The 16,344-nt window shown below is 37.2% G+C and overlaps 1 protein-coding gene across 2 annotated transcripts in view; it reads right to left on the minus strand.

Annotated features, from left to right (window-relative positions):
* LOC105935874 (ELKS/Rab6-interacting/CAST family member 1) overlaps positions 1-16,344 on the minus strand; it is a 230,611-nt gene that overhangs the window by 120,502 nt on the left and 93,765 nt on the right. For both annotated transcript variants that reach the window (XM_036138446.1, XM_036138454.1), the window contains exon 14: positions 3,007-3,100. In XM_036138446.1, coding sequence (XP_035994339.1) covers positions 3,007-3,100 — 94 coding nt within the window. The remainder of the gene's footprint in view (positions 1-3,006; positions 3,101-16,344) is intronic.

A 16,344-nucleotide genomic window follows, 5' to 3' on the forward strand; every position in this document is an offset into this window, starting at 1 on the left:
TTTTAGCATCCTTAAAATCACCTGGGTTTTTTGCCATTTTTTGCTCTGATGTGGTGGGGGTTTCTTGAATACAGAAACAAAGCCATTCAAGCAGGATTTAATGAATGGTAATTTCTTTGATAGCGATTAAAACAGATACTGAAGCCTAATGAAACAAATAAACTATTTATTTATGCAAAACATGGCGGGTTTTAATTGAACTTTTTATTAAACAGAATTTTTTTTTATATTGATTCATTTTTAGAATACTCTGTAAAAAGTAATTCAAGTTATTAGAGAGTTGTTAAAATTATTGTAATTATAAAGTAAAAAAGCAAAAGGTTTTCTTTAATACATAAACAAAACATATTTTCTGTATCTCAGTAAAAATATGATAACAATGTTCACAAAAAGATATTCCTCTGTGGTTCACGTGACTGTTCTGGCTCTCACTACACATCCACACAGACTTCTTCACAAAACAGTAGTAGTCATGGCTCCACAAAAAAAAACAACATTGTTAATAGCTGTGATGTTTTCTAGATAACTTCTTCTTGTTGTTAACCTACCACTTTAACTAGTAGTGTAAACCTTTAATTAGTAGTGTATTATTTTTATTTATGCTTTTTAATTAAGAAATATTGCATATTAAATATAACAATATTGATATTAATGATGTTACAACAATAAGTAACCCAAAAAGTCATGATTTGTAGTATGTTTGTTAAAACAGACAGAGGGGTAAACAGAACTCTGGAAACAGGCAGTCCTGCATTGTACTCCAAGCTTCCAGCAGTGTTGCCAAGTCCGTTTATGATGAGCGACTTTGTGCTTATTCATTTATACTGTTTACAAGCGGCCTTTGTATTACAGTGTGGTGGGTTGCCTGTTGGGTTGCTTTTGGGCTTGTTTATTTTCATAGAGCTAGTTGTTTGTTTCTGTCACAAGAACTGGCAACACCGGCTGCACACACTCACACCCTGCCTGGGTGTGAGTGCTACCTGGGCACAGAGGGATAGAATATTCTTCTCAAATGAATCCACTGCCATGCAAAAGTGAAAATTTAAAAGTAATTTATCTTAAACTAAAACAGTTGTTCCATGCACTGTGCACAGACATCATGCGGCATGTGTGTGCATGCGTGTAGCTTCTTTTGTTTGACGATTGACATAGCGTGAGTGACAGCTGTTGGTTAGCAGCTAGCATTAGCTTCCTCAAAGTTAGTTATTTACCATTGCTTTAATGGTACATAAGCTAATATTTTTGTTTGCGGAATATGAGTTTGTGAAGCTAACTTTTTGGTTAGCTGTGTCCACCACTGCTGAAGACCAGTTTCACTGATATTGTGTTCACTTTACTGCAATAGCCTCCGTGGTCACCAGATCCTAATCCAAAGGAGCAGCTCTAAGTCTTAGTGTAAAAGTTAATTTGGTCCAAGTATGCACTGTTGAAAATATGCAACAATTATATGATGCTATCCTATCAATATGGATCATTCCTGTGAAAAATGTTTCAGGTACCTTTTTTAATCTACGCCAAAAAGAATTGAGTGTAGGTCCCATTACTGCAATATATCAGAAGAGCATAAAATATATTGCAAAGAGAATTCCAATACAAATGCACTTAAAGACATAGTCGGCTCAGTACAACAAATGTTTGTGTACATGTGATTTATGGACATCAGTGACTGTAGCTTAATGTGTAAAAAGAACTGTGTATGTCATTACACATATGTAAATATTTGATACTGAAAATGTAGACTTTTAATACAACATGTAAAGTACGTTTCTATTTTGAAACAAAAATGACAGATCTATCTGAGAACAGCTATTTTTGCTTTCACATGGTAATTTGAGAAGGCAGAGGTTTAAAATCAGGTTCTAATAGAACAATATGACTAACAAATGCTTTATGAGCTATTTTCAAATTCCAAAAAAGACTGTCACCAGTGAAAATAAATATAAATAGTACACCCACCTATGATATACGTAAAGTATAAATTAATATGTTAACCTAAAATTTTACCATTACATTTCAGGCTAATTCTAAACGTATAATCTTGAAAAAAAAACAAAAAACAAAAAAAAAAAAAAGAATAGATTTGTCTTTGGTTGCTGTCAGAGATCAGTCATAAGAAACAGCTGCCAAAGGTAGGGTGGGTCATAAATGATCAATGGCTGGAATCTGAAACTGGATATGCCTTAAAATGAGTATTTCCTTTGGTCAACAGCACCATGAAAATCCACTACAGCTGGCTTCCTGTCAACCTTTCTACATTGCTTTGGTTGCTACCCGTCAGCACAAACAGAATAGAATGGCTCTGCTTAAAAAACAGGGTCTTGTTCTCATTCTGAAGCTTACTTCATCAGCCCCCCGGGAATTAACTGGCAAGGCTGCACTCTATGTAGTGGGCCTCAGCAAAGTTCTATAGTCAGAAATACAAGCATGCTAGGAGAGTAAAGCACCTGACACGGATATGGAGTTGTGGTTTTTACATCAGAAATCACACATCAAGACTCCTGACAACTTGTGTTCTTGAATCAAGAATCAAGAGACTTTATGGTCATTATGTCAACATAATGAACATTTTGGTGAGACACCGGCTCATAGCTACATATAATACACAGATACAAATCAAAGACATCAACGTTCAAGTTGAGTTTATCAAACAACAACACTTCATGAGAAGCTAAAAAGTGTGCAAACAGTCCTTGACTGTTTCCATCTGAACATTTTACTATGTATTTGTTGTGCTAACAACTGAAATGCACTAAGGGAATTAGGAATCTAAAGTACTTAAGACAAGCACAAGTATAAGTGTCCAAAGGAATACAGCAACAAGCGGAAAATTACTTTCCAGATAAACAGCTTGGAAAGAGATGAGATGAGATGAGATGTGGAAAGAAAGGAAAAACTTATGGTCTTAATATAAAGCAGATTGAAGTCATTGGTCTGACAATGGCATGGGAATGTTGTCTTGACATCAGAAATGTATTAATTTGGAAACATACATAATATGATTCAAACCTGTGATAAAGAGTGTGGGTGTCCATCTGCAAAAGCATCTTTCCTCATCTCACCAGGCACCATCTGCTTCTGGATATTTGGAGACTTGATTTGCCTTCGAGCAGAAAAAAATAAACCAAAAACATTGATGAAAGGCAGGATATATAAATGTAAACAATCACATTTATACAAACAAATTAGAATATACAAACAACTTATAACATACAAACATATTAGAATTGGCTAGCTCTAATTTGGGGATGGTGGTGACTGTCTGCACCCATTAATTTAAGGTCTACACCACATATTTTAAATGTTCACACATGCATTTATGCACTCATAATCACTGTTGGGCAAGTTACTTAAAAAGTAACAAGTTATAATTACAAGTTACTTTTCCCAAAAAGTAACTGAGTTACAAATTTGGGTCAGACCCAGACATTCCTCCTGGCTCTGATTGGTTATTTCTGACCGGGGGTCATGTCGCTCACACTACTTTTAAAATGCTTCCTGGCTCCAGCATGAATGGTTTTGCAGATCCAAACTGGCCCGCATGCACAAAAGAACAATAACTGACTTCACGCCCAGCACTGTATGGTCCAGTAAACATGGAAGACATAGGTTTTATGGTATAAAGTGTCCATGCTTGCCATGAAGCTCGACATGACAAGGATACGAGGAAAAAATAATTGGTCAATTATTAAGTGATAATTATTACGAAATAAAGAATGTTTCAATTCCTTGAGACGTTAGTGTTTTAGCTAGTGTACAAATTTCTTTTCAGTGTGCATTCACAAAGTTTAAACATCTATTATTCCCTCATGGGGTCACAGGGGGTGCTGGTGCCTATCTCGTTCACTGGGCGAGAGGCGGCGTACACCCTGGACATGTTGCCAGTCTGTCGCAGGGCAACACAGAGACAAACAGGACAAACAACCATTCACACCCACACATAAGGAAAATTCAGGGAAGCCAATTAACCTAAGAATCATGTTTTTTGGACTGGGAGGAAGCCGGAGTACCCGGAGAGAACCAACGCATGCACAGGGAGAACATGCAAATTCCATGCAGAAAGACCCAGGGTTGGATTTGAACCCAGAACCTTCTTGCTGCAAGGCAACAGCACTATCCACTGCGCCACTGTGCAGCCCCAGTTTGAACAAGCAAGACATTACATTTTTTTTTAAATAATGGAAAATAAAATGCATCAGGCCTATTAAACCAGGGTAGTTGGGACTAACTTGGTGGCATCACTCAGTAAATATCACCAGCGATGTTTACATGGACGAAGTATGTGTCATGTAAACACATCAATTGAAATTGTGAAATTGTGATGGAATTAAGCTAAATTGGAGTTAAATTGCATTCCGAATGATATGGGTGGTTTATGCAGATTGTTAATCCAAACAGCGTTCATCTAAACACTTATTATGATTATGTCATTCCAATTGGAGCAAACTGCCTGTACTGCATATGTGTGCCCATGTCTCTTATCTTGTAACGCTGAAAGACCAACAGGATGTGTTGCTAGCATGTAGCTATACTAGTGAAGGCATTAAAGTCTCAACTATACACAGAACCTGCTGCAGGTCCATTCACTCAGAAGACATTAAACAAACACATTTCCATGTTTGTTTGTATATGATGGTTGAATAAAGTTTTTTAAAAAATATTTTTTTTTTTTTCTTTGGCACAGATGGAAGCACAACTTATTTTGTTGTGATTTGCTGCAATATAAATGGACTGAATTTAAATGAAATTATATTAAGGAATATCACAATGCACATACTGTTTTGGAGAGCTCGGTTATTAGACAGAGAGAGACTTCTCAGTAAGCCCCACTGCTTTTGAAAGATTGTGTTCTGGGAAAAAAAAATAATTAAGGCTAAAATTGGTTGTTTAAACCTGGGTCACACATTTTTCAGTTTCCATGGGACTTTGACCCACTCTTCCATGCAGAATTGTTTTTATCTGAGTTAGGTTTGTGGGCTACCTTGCTTGGACACACATTTGTAATGGCCACTCATAAATTTTGACTTTGTTTTCCCCAGGCCACTTTGTAACTGATTCAGCATTAATCTTAGCGTAGTTGTGTATTAGCAGCTTATTTCCACTCAAGCTTGAGCTTCCTGGATCCCTTGATAAGAGATAGGATAAAATAAGAAATTAATTTATTCTCCCACAATGGGGAAATTTGGGCGTGAAAGTGGCAAAGACACAGGCAGAGTTACACACAGTTTATTACAATGGGAAAAACAAGCTAATCTAATCTAGTTAGTTTTGAGTATTAGCTTTATCAGAATCAGCAAAAATAAAAGTAAGATTAAATACCAGAGTAAATACTGCACAATTTTTGATAGTATGGCATACTCAGGTATAAAAGATGAAATATCCAAGGTAACAGTGTAAAAACAGTGCCCCCTCTCCATGCCAACTTATAGGACAATTTGAGATAATAAGCAATATGCATGATATTACAACAGCATTTTGAAGTAGCTAAGGTGTGTGCAAGTGTACCTTAGCATTTTAAAGCGTATAAACAATTAATGATCAGATCAGAACCCACCCATTTCCATGTTTGTAAAGGTCTTTCCTCCAGCTGGGAGGAGGAACACACCCCTTTGAGCATCTGGGATGCAGCAGTATGTCATTGAAAGAGCTCTCAGCTCTGCAACAGCTCCATGCATGGGGTGGGAGACATTGTCCATTAGTGATGTCATTTCTTACAGTCCTTTTGTCTCCCACCACCTGCACTGAGTCAAGCAAGCATCCCAGGACAGAGCTGGCCTTCCTAATGGGCGTATGCAGTCACCTCTTCTCAGCTACAGATAAGCTACTGTTCCAATAGACCACACTATAGAAGATTACTGGTGCCACCACATATTTCAAATAAAGTACTCAGTAGCACCCGTTGCACTCCAAAAGACCTCAGTCTCCTCAGTAGGTAGAGTCTGCTCTGACCCTTCTTGTAAAGAGTATCAGTGTTGTTCAGGTGAAAAACAACAACACTGATGCATTCTGAGATGATGTTTCAACACTTCTGCATAATGTTATTCTCCCATGATGCCATCTAGTTTGAGAAATGCATTAGTCTCTCCTGCAGCATAACATTCACACAACATGAAGGTCCCAACTCTGTACTTCACAGGTAGGATGGTGTTCTCAGGTCCAAAAGCTCAAGTGATTTTTCCTGGTCATTATGGCAACACACTTCCATTTTACTCAGTCTGTCTCTGAGTGCATTTTCAAACTGTTTTCTGGCTTTTTATTTTTACTTTTGCAGTAATAGCTTGTTCCTCTCTGAGTGCCATTCCAGCCCATGTTGGTGCAGGATTTTTTGTCACTGCAATACTGTCACAGGAAAACAAATCCCTTCATGATACTGTCTTACCAGCTTTAGTCAGCATTTTCGAAAGATCTTTTATTTCTGTGGTTAATATACACTTATTTCAAACCAGGACACATTCATCTATGGAACAGACAGCCCATCTCTCTAAAAAGTATCATAACTTGACATTTCTATGTTTTCATTTATTTGCTTATTCTTATTTTAGCTTTATATGTAAAGACTAGCCTCATTAAGAGCAATAATCTGCTTTCCAAGAAGGACATTTTCAATTGCACATAACAGAACAGATTAATGTGACACCTTCAATCTTCTAGAAATGTATGTCACAATATAAAGTAGTTTGTTCGATATGTAAGAAGTGTACAGAGCTACAACAGGATTACATATGCTCTGCTAAATTGTTTAAAGACACATTATTCCTAGCATGTGTGTCTAAATTTCTAAATGTATCTGGTAACATTTTTTCGACCCAAAGCAGGAAGTTTAGTATGATTTAATATCAGACACTGAGAAAAAAAAAAGGGCACATCTTTTTTTACATACAAAATTATCTACTTTTAATTGCAAATGAAAAAAAAAGTTTTCCAAACCAATAAAAACTAAGCGTTATGTTACTTCAGATTCAACCAGATTTATTGCCACATGTTGCTTCTGGTGTTATAATCTAGATTTTTTTATATATATTTATAACACTCTTATCATCATGCAACAAAACAGCTGAACCATTGAGAATGCAATAAATCGGTCACGAACAAAGGCTCTCTGTGTGTTGACTCATTGTGACTTGGCAGACATGGACAAGACAAGACTCAACTCATGGAGGTGTAATGCTGCAATTTAAATCTTTCATCAACAACAAAACAAAAATTTAACCCAGTGTTGCAAGCACACACAAACACATACATTCCTGAAAATCTAGCAGTGCACGTCTGCAGCTGAAAAGATTTAATGACCCAAAGGGTCAAATAACAAAGCTGTAAATAATGGTAAATATTGCTACAGAAGATAACATTATTGCATATTTCAGCTATAGGCATTATGTATTACTAGACTCTGGTTCTACTGGCAGATTGAGCAAAGGACTAAGTACTTAACTAAGGTTAAATATTACACACATCATTTCATGTCACATCATTTCATGAAAATGATCAACTGACATAGACCATAATCTGAAGTCGCAAATAAAGTGAAACTGAAAAACTAATGTGGGCAGGATGGTCCAATTTGCTAAAATGTCATTGCAACAACTCAGAATGGCACTCAGTAGTTAGCATGGTCCCCAGGTTCTCGCATGTGTGCCTGACAATGTCCGGCATGCTCCTTATGAGATGACGGATGGTGTCCTGGGGTATCCCCCCCAGATCCCGACCAGGGTCTTAGGAGCACCATGGTGGTGTCAGATGGACCTAAACATGATGCCCTAGACATGTTCTTTTGAATTTAGGTCAGGGGAGTGAGGAGGGTAGTCGATGACATCGATTCCTTCATTCTCCAGAAACTGTCTGCATACTCTTGCTACTTTAGGCCGCATAATCATGCACCAGGAGGAACCCACTGCACCAGCAAAGGGTTTAATATATGAGTTTTATTTATCCCAACACACTAATGGCAGTCAGGGTACTATCCTTTATTCTGTACAGGTCTATGCACATGGATATGGCTGACCAGACCAAAACAGACCACCATCAAGCCAATCATGCTGAACAATGTTGCAGACAGCATAACATCCACCCGGAGCTTCTCCAGAACCGTTTGCGTTTGTCACATGAGCTCAGGGTCAACCTGCCCTCATCTGAAGAAAAAAAACACAGGCACCAGTGCTAAACCAGCTAACTCTCTGTGTTCTCTGGAAAATGCCAGTTGAGCTCCACGGTGCCAAGCAGTGTGCACAGGGCCTAACAGAAAACGTCAGCCTCCCTCATGACACCTGTTTGTATGGGTTTGGTCATAGATATTTACACCAGTGGCCTATTAAAGGTCCCTTTGTAGGACTCCGGCAGCACTCACCCTTTTCCTCCTTGCACAAAGGAGCAGATACTGTTCCTGCTTATGGATTAAGAACCTTGATGGCCCGGTCCATCTCTCCTAGAGTAACTTGCTGTCTTCTGGAATCTCTTCCACGGTCTTGAGATGGTATTGGGAGACACAACAAACCTTCTGGCAATGGTACATATTGATGTGGTTCCACCTTATATTGGTATTCATACTGACCGTGGTCAAATGAAAAACCACTGAAAAGTAGTCAAAAAACAATAAGGACAGAATCTGAAGCCTCCACCTACAGAGCTATTTGTGTTTTTGAAGTTGTCTCATTGTTGCACCTTTAGTGCACCTGTTTCATTGACATCAAAACAGCTGACACTAATTAACGACCCCCTCCACAACTGAATTGACCGATATTCCAGATGTTTAACTCAATTGAGGTTGTACTCTGATTTTTTTTTTTTTTTTTTTCAGTTTGATGAGCAGTATATATTCAATTATTTACAATATACATTCCAATGAGTCTTTTTTGTCAGCTTAAAAATACCTTTTGAAAATAAACTTTAGGGATGTATTAAATATAGGTTTCACTAAGCCAACATTTCTAATTTAGAATTGACTTTTCTTACTAGTGGTTATTGATATAATGTTCAAATCCCAAATGTGGTGTTTTCATTAGCTGCAAACAGAATGATTAACAGAAGTAGAGCATTATTGTTAATGAAAACAATGAATGAGTTATATATATATATATATATATATATATATATATATATATATATATATATATATATATATATATATATATATATATATATATATATATATATATATATATATATATATGCAAGAAAGCTGACAGTGACAGATTAGTGCTTAAGAGAACCCTCAAACCCTGTAAAGAAGCGGTGACCGGGCAGCTGTTAAAATGTACCACATTATTATTCTATATCCACACTGGTGTGTTTACTCTGGGGCAAAAGCTACAAGAAGCCCCCACATGTGGGCAAATATTTGCTGTCACAGCTCTAGGAATGATGTGAGTGTGTACTGGTGCGTGTCAGTCTTCATGACTGATGTTGGTGCGCAATTAGAGTAAAGTGTGGCAAACAAGATGATATATTCATTTACCACACTCAACCATCCCACACACAACAGGCCTTTATGAAGACATTTGAGGGACTTTTTTGTTATGAAGAATAACAAAAAAAAGACCTTAACATTTCCAATAATGTGTAAATCCCACAGCAGAAAATCCTATTTTACCTCTCTTTTGTCATGTCTCTGGTTAGCATCTTTATTGTGCATAGTAAGTTATTTTATTAATAATTCACATTTTGATCTCCTGAGGTTTTATTGGTTACATGACAAAGCTTTAAAGCCAGTGCATAAATAAGGGTAATTTAAAATGATAACAAATATGCACACATACTATTTTTGTGTGTGTACACATCCACATCAAGAGAGATCTGTGTGTGTTTTTATAAGCTCAGAGGCATGTCCATGAAGAGCATAGTTGAAATGAGGGCATATCAGCTATCACAAACATAACCTCTGCTGGCACAGGTGTACAAACTAACAGGCACACTGGTCCCATTTGATATCTGATATACCCCCATAAAGTTATCAGTGCAACACGAATTTAAGTGTTTTGACCTAGGTGAAGGCAAATGAGGGCACTTTGAGTGAAGCTTACTGGCTGGGGCGGGTGAAAGAGGATGAAGAAGGAGAGGGGTTGATTACTGAAAAAAGTGCATTTTTCATGTGTCACTGCAGGAAAAAAATTAAGAAAGAGCAAGAGTGTAGCTGGCACCTACTCCCTTGACCTCAGTGTAATAACTGCATATGTCCACTTTCCAACATAAGCAGCTTAGCTTAACTTTTGTGCTGCCAAAGGAAACCCTAGGCAAACATGCTGCTTCCTTACGTGAAATCAGAGACAATTGTAAAGAAACCAGGTGAAAATTGTCAACATCCAAAATTCTGATTCATCTTTTGGGTACAATTTCCAGGTGTCTGAATGTGCCTGAAGGTGCCTCATTTGTCTGTTCAAACAATCACATGAAGAAACACAAAAGAAATATCCAGCCATCATACTATTCAGGAAGGTGCTTTGCTCTTTTCAACTGTTGATTTGCTTTATTAAGGTCATGAGTTATACGGCCATGAACCTGGATGGATGTGAAAACACAACTGCCCCTTCTGGTCAACTGTTGATGCTTGACATGTCAACCATCCTCTACAAATGAAACGGCATGCATCGCCTCCTGTCTGAGGATAGCGAATGCGTCTTTGAGCAGAAAATAGTGGCTTCACTGGTGTTGCTGGAGTTATCAGCAGCATAAAATCATGCTCGTAATGCAACTGGGATAAGGTTTAGTTAAAGAATCATGCACTCTCCCACAACTTTTTCCTTTCGAATAATGGTTTACAGCAGAAATACTATTAGAATATATTCCATTTTGTATCTCCCCCTGCACACAATTCTCTCGTCCACATCTCTTTCAATAAAGAGCTGAGAAAAAGTTTAATACATTGCCAGCAGATATGATCTGATGTTAAAAAACATAAAAGGAGAAACAGGGAAGAAACTGGAGGATAAAGAAAGATGTGTGATTCTAGTCAAGTGTGGGAGTCTGTTGTTTGATAGGATACTGGTCTTTCTGCTGGTCTGAATGGTTAAGGGAGTCTGTTTGTTGCTTTATGATGCTTGTCTTTTAGAAACCCACTAGAATTTCCTTTTTTCCACTGCAACACATTAATGGGTGCATGAGCAAGTGAGGAAGAAAACATCTGTTTATATGTATGTATATATATATATATATATATATATATATATATATATATATATATATATATATATATATATATATATATATATATATGTTTAAATACAATAAAGTCTAATGTGATGTAACAGAATGAACACCTTGCATGCATTTTGTTAAAACATGCAATTTCAGTTGCAGATCCCACTTCTTTACAGCTCTACAGCAAGTAAAGAAATCTACAAGTCAATGGCGGTCCTAAAATGGCTACCTAATCTGCACCAACACCTGCAGCAGAAACGCTGTTTACATGTTTTTTTTTCCATAGAAAAATATTAGAAAAGAAAACTTCAGAGGTTATGTGTATTTTGGCATTTAGTCAGGCATTACGGCATCTGGTGTTTGATTATAATCACAGGAAAGAGGCCAGGTCTTCTATTTGTGTGTTTGTGTGTATGAAAATAGTTGTTTGTCAGAGTTTGTAGGCCACCAACTACTAATTTCTTCCTCATGTGGGACCCTTTCTAATTTCCCCTGCAATACATGCAATCCACATTGGCAAGGTCATGCATACATTTACGCTAATATTACCACCTACACGTACCTCCCTTCCTCTTAAACCCTCCCTCACATACCAGAGAGCTTACATTGTATGTTTCTGTGGTAGGGTGAGTGTAAAAAATTGCCTCATTTGAAAAGTTCAGGCCTATCAACAGTCAGTGGGGGCTTGTTTTAATTAAATGTGTATAACTGTAAAAGCTTTATGTAAAAAAAAAAAAAACAGCTGTAAAACAGCCCTTTAGAGCACAGATAACATGAATGAAAGCATAAAAAAGCAAAGTCTTAATATCCACCAATAAAAAATTTAGTGTTCTCATACCATCTCAGTCTGGCCTTTGCCAACATGTGCATTGATGTGTAAACTTATTCACACTCCTTGAGATATTTCATATTATGTCAGATTACAGCCACAAACCTTAGATTATTTTTTTTTTTGGGGACTTATGTGATAAATCCAAATAATGTATTACTGTGCATTGGAATCTCAAGAATACTTGGTTTTCTACTTTTCTTTTTCATAAACAAAACTGTGTTTAAGGCTGAAACGATGCCTCAGATTATTTGATTGATTCAATTACTGCAATTATCGGAGGGAAATTATTTGCTTCAAGGTTTCGTTAAATTCTGTATTTACTCACATTTTTCTGACCGGGTGGTTTGCGTTGCAATATTCTTTCATTTATACTAATGATAGCCTACACTGCTGATAAGTGGATGCAAAATGTGTTGATCAGCTATGGAGGGAGCTGATGAAACAAAAACAACAGAACGTGTCAAAAGTTAAAAGAAATTAAAACACAGAGCATTGCTGGAAATGCAAAACAGAATAACAGTAACAACCTATGGTAACACATCCTCGATGCTGACGCGCCTGAGCAGGAAAAATCCGAGGCTTGTTATTTGGATAACATTATGCTTTTTGTTGTAGACACAATCTCTTTAAAGATAAAGAATATAGCATGCAAGTGACACTTTTTGTCACCTTTTATGTTTCAGACCATTTTCACGACAAATCCGGCAAGCTCTGTATTTATGTTAGGCAAACCAGAAACGGTTCAGCTTTTAACGAGTTGATGTTAGAACGTTTAGCTGCAGATGCATCCTTGAACAAATGTTCAAGTGTATGCCAAAGACATGCTATGTTATTGTCTATGTTATTGAATCTTAATTACATTATTTTACTTGCATTTCCTTTTGCGTGTATTTCTATTACTTAAAAAATTTGCTTAAGTAGTTAAATTGAAAATCTGCAGAATTTGCCATTTTTTAAAGAATCAGATTACTTGCTAACTAAAATATTGTCAGCTGCAGCCCTAGTTGTGTTGTCACGGTTACAATTTCCACCAGCTTTGCATAGAATATATAAGGAAAAGCTATTGACCATTCTTCTTTTCTCAAATAGCTCAAACTTAGACAGGATGGAGAACAAATGTGAACAGCAACCTTTACATCTAGTCACATGTTCTCAATTAAATTTAGGGCTGGACTTTCTAGCACATGAATATGCCTTGACGTAATCCAAACTACTTCAGAAGGGCCTCTATGAATAGAGTTGTAACCCAGGTGGAAAGGGAACCTAAGTAAGTTGAACATGTTTTGTTGTCTCCAAAAGGTTTATCTCTAGGATTTACCTATAATTAACTACATTCACATGGAGCTAAACGTGATGCCACCATGGTGATGCCATGAAATTTGAAATTGCAACACAACAAATTGTGAGAACATTCAATGGATCTGAATACTTTTGCAAGGCTCTGTTTATCTGAAATCGCTAAAAACTGCGGATGGTTTGATACAGCCATGCCTTTAGATATCACCATTGTTTGAGAATAATTAAAACCCGATAATTTTAATGGAGTTGTGATTAATGACTTTTCTAATATGTGATTCTGCAAAATATCCTCATTCTTTTCTAATAAATTAGATCACTTCTAAATAAAACGACTTCCATTAAATCAGTATATGTAAGCTTTGAGACGGCTGTAGAATAGTCTTGCTTTTGTTTAACTTTATTTATTACAGTGACCTACTCATTACGCCTCTCTACTTTGTTCCCTAATGGATGAGAAAGTGTCTCTGTGCTCATCTGTTCTCTTTTCCTTCAAATCAAATGGTGGTTAATAGGTCAGTTGACTTAGATCCAACAGAAACAAAGTGATTAAAAAGACATTCATCCTTTGCTAAGACACACTGCGTATCATATGCTCTGACACAGATGTCCATTCAGCACACACACACACACACACACACACACACACACACACACACACACACACACACACACACACACACACACACACACACACACACACACACACACACTCCATCCATGCTGTCACACAACACATGTGCACAGCTACTCGTGTGCAAATATTTAATATATTTATCTAAACACAAAAAGGAAAAAGGTATACTGCAGCCAAGAACACTAGCGCCTGTTATTGTAACTTTGAAAAAAAATATTTATGTGTACAGCTGCAGTTTATGATTAAAATGGATCTTCCTTTGATAACCTGTGGTGGGCTTGCCTATGACCTTTGACCTGTGTGTGCCGAGCAGAGGGGAAGGGTTGAGCTGATAGGAGAGCCTACTTGACACTAATGAGACAGCAGCCCTAAAAAGATAGATGAGCTGAGGGGAAAAGAAACCCCTCCAACTATCCCAAGGACTCCTGGATGGCTTCACATACAAAGAGAGAAACAACACGTGTGGCTTGCAGCAACTGCAAGCAAACAACACACGTGTGTGGACAAGGCATAATGAATGCACCCACAGGGAAACACTGTGGATGCTCTATGCAGTAGCTCTGCAGCAGCTACTGTATTCTCATGCAAATTGATGTCTATATGCGATAGAACACTTTCCCACAGCAGGGATTGTGTAAAATGGGTAATGAATGAGTACTGTGTACTGTGATGGATCCAGTACCTGTGGCCCATCCTTACTGATTTCTGACCATTTTATAAGTAAGCTATATACTGTAAAATAAACCTAAATCATTATCATATGTAAACTGGGATAGAGCTGACATTCCCTGTGAACAAAAGGTTCTCTTCATCAACAATGTCTGAGTCATGTTTTTGTCCTTTCAAACCCAGAGGTATGGTCCAGAACTACTTCGGTTCAGAGTGTAGCCCGCGTGTACTTCCTGGTTCCTCAGGCAATCTTATGATAATTGCCAGGGTTCCCAGTACAGAACGCAGCATTTGTTATTTTATCTTGGTAAAAGAGCAGCAGCCTGCTAACATGGAAGCCAGTAAGAGAAGCTGACCAGAAATAGAACAAAATACAACATCATGTACCTATCCTGTGTCAGTAAAAATTCACAACAGCAATACACCGTTTAAAAACGGCATATTAGATTGCTGTGTTGTACCGATTTGAGCCACAAGGTGTCAGTATTACTTATAGCTCCTTTAACTATAGTTACTAAAATGTATTTACTGAAAGCACTAAAGTCCTAAAAAAAAGAAAAGTAGCCAACTACAGATTTTAAAATGCATATATAGTTTTCATTGAAACAGTAGTCAAGCTTATTTTTACACATACCCTGTATTGTCAAAGTATTAATACTGATGCACTTTCACATTTTATTTTTGCACAAGGCCACAAAGTTTAATATATTTCATGAGGATTTCATGTGACAGTGCAAGACAAAGGAATGCATATTTTTGCAGTGGAAGGAAAACTATACATTTTCAATTTTATTTTATAAATGCAACCTATTGCTTTTGGAAATCACCTAATTATTGAATATAGTCCAACTGTGTACTATTTCATGTCATTATTAGTACAGATATTTTGTAAAGGCCTAAGAGGGTATTGACAGAACATTAGAGAACCAATACATTTTGGCTTGGTTCACCACATATATCCAAAATGCTATGTGTGGGGCATAACATAAACAAACACCATTCTCATGAAACATGGTGGTGACTGCATCTGTGCTTGTTTGAGGATGCAAAAGACAGCCTCTATCAAAGGTCACTTAACAGCAGGACACTATACCTACCATCTGACGTGCAATGGCATTACATAGATGGCCTGATAAAAGTCCAAACCTAATCAATAGAAAATGTTTGGCAAGAGTAAAAAAATAAATGGTCATGGATGCTCTGCATCTAACCTGACCTGAGCTGTTTTGTAATGAAGACTGAGTTCAGTCTCTACATCAGATCTGGCAAGGACATGCACTAACAAAACATCCAGCTGTATTTGCAGCAACGAGCGGTTCTATAAATTATTAAGAGCCAAATAAAAATGTTTAGAATTGTATTTGTAAAAAAAAAAAGAAAAAAAAAAAAGAAAATCATGTATACTTTTTCACAGTTTTGCATTACTGTGTCTTGGTCCATAACACAAAACTGAAGAAAAATGTATTGAAGATTGCCTTAATGTAAGAAAATGTGCAACACTTCAAGGGATATGAAGACTTTGGTAAGTATTAAACCCACTTGTGTGTGGACACACACATGGATTGAATGTGCACACAAAGCACACACACAGTAGTCTCGCACAGCCACTAAGTAACTACTTATTCGGGTACATATACACACCATGCCAATCCATAAATCAAATGATAATTGAGTAGCACTCTGCCAGCAATAAACAGAGCAGTATAAACAGCCAGTGTCTGGTTTGGATACACCACCTCCCACTAGCATGCCGCTGGCGGTCCGCCGCGTGGTAAACTTAAGA

Source organism: Fundulus heteroclitus, chromosome 1 (assembly GCF_011125445.2).
Source record: "Fundulus heteroclitus isolate FHET01 chromosome 1, MU-UCD_Fhet_4.1, whole genome shotgun sequence".
In the NCBI taxonomy this organism is placed as follows: domain Eukaryota; kingdom Metazoa; phylum Chordata; class Actinopteri; order Cyprinodontiformes; family Fundulidae; genus Fundulus; species Fundulus heteroclitus.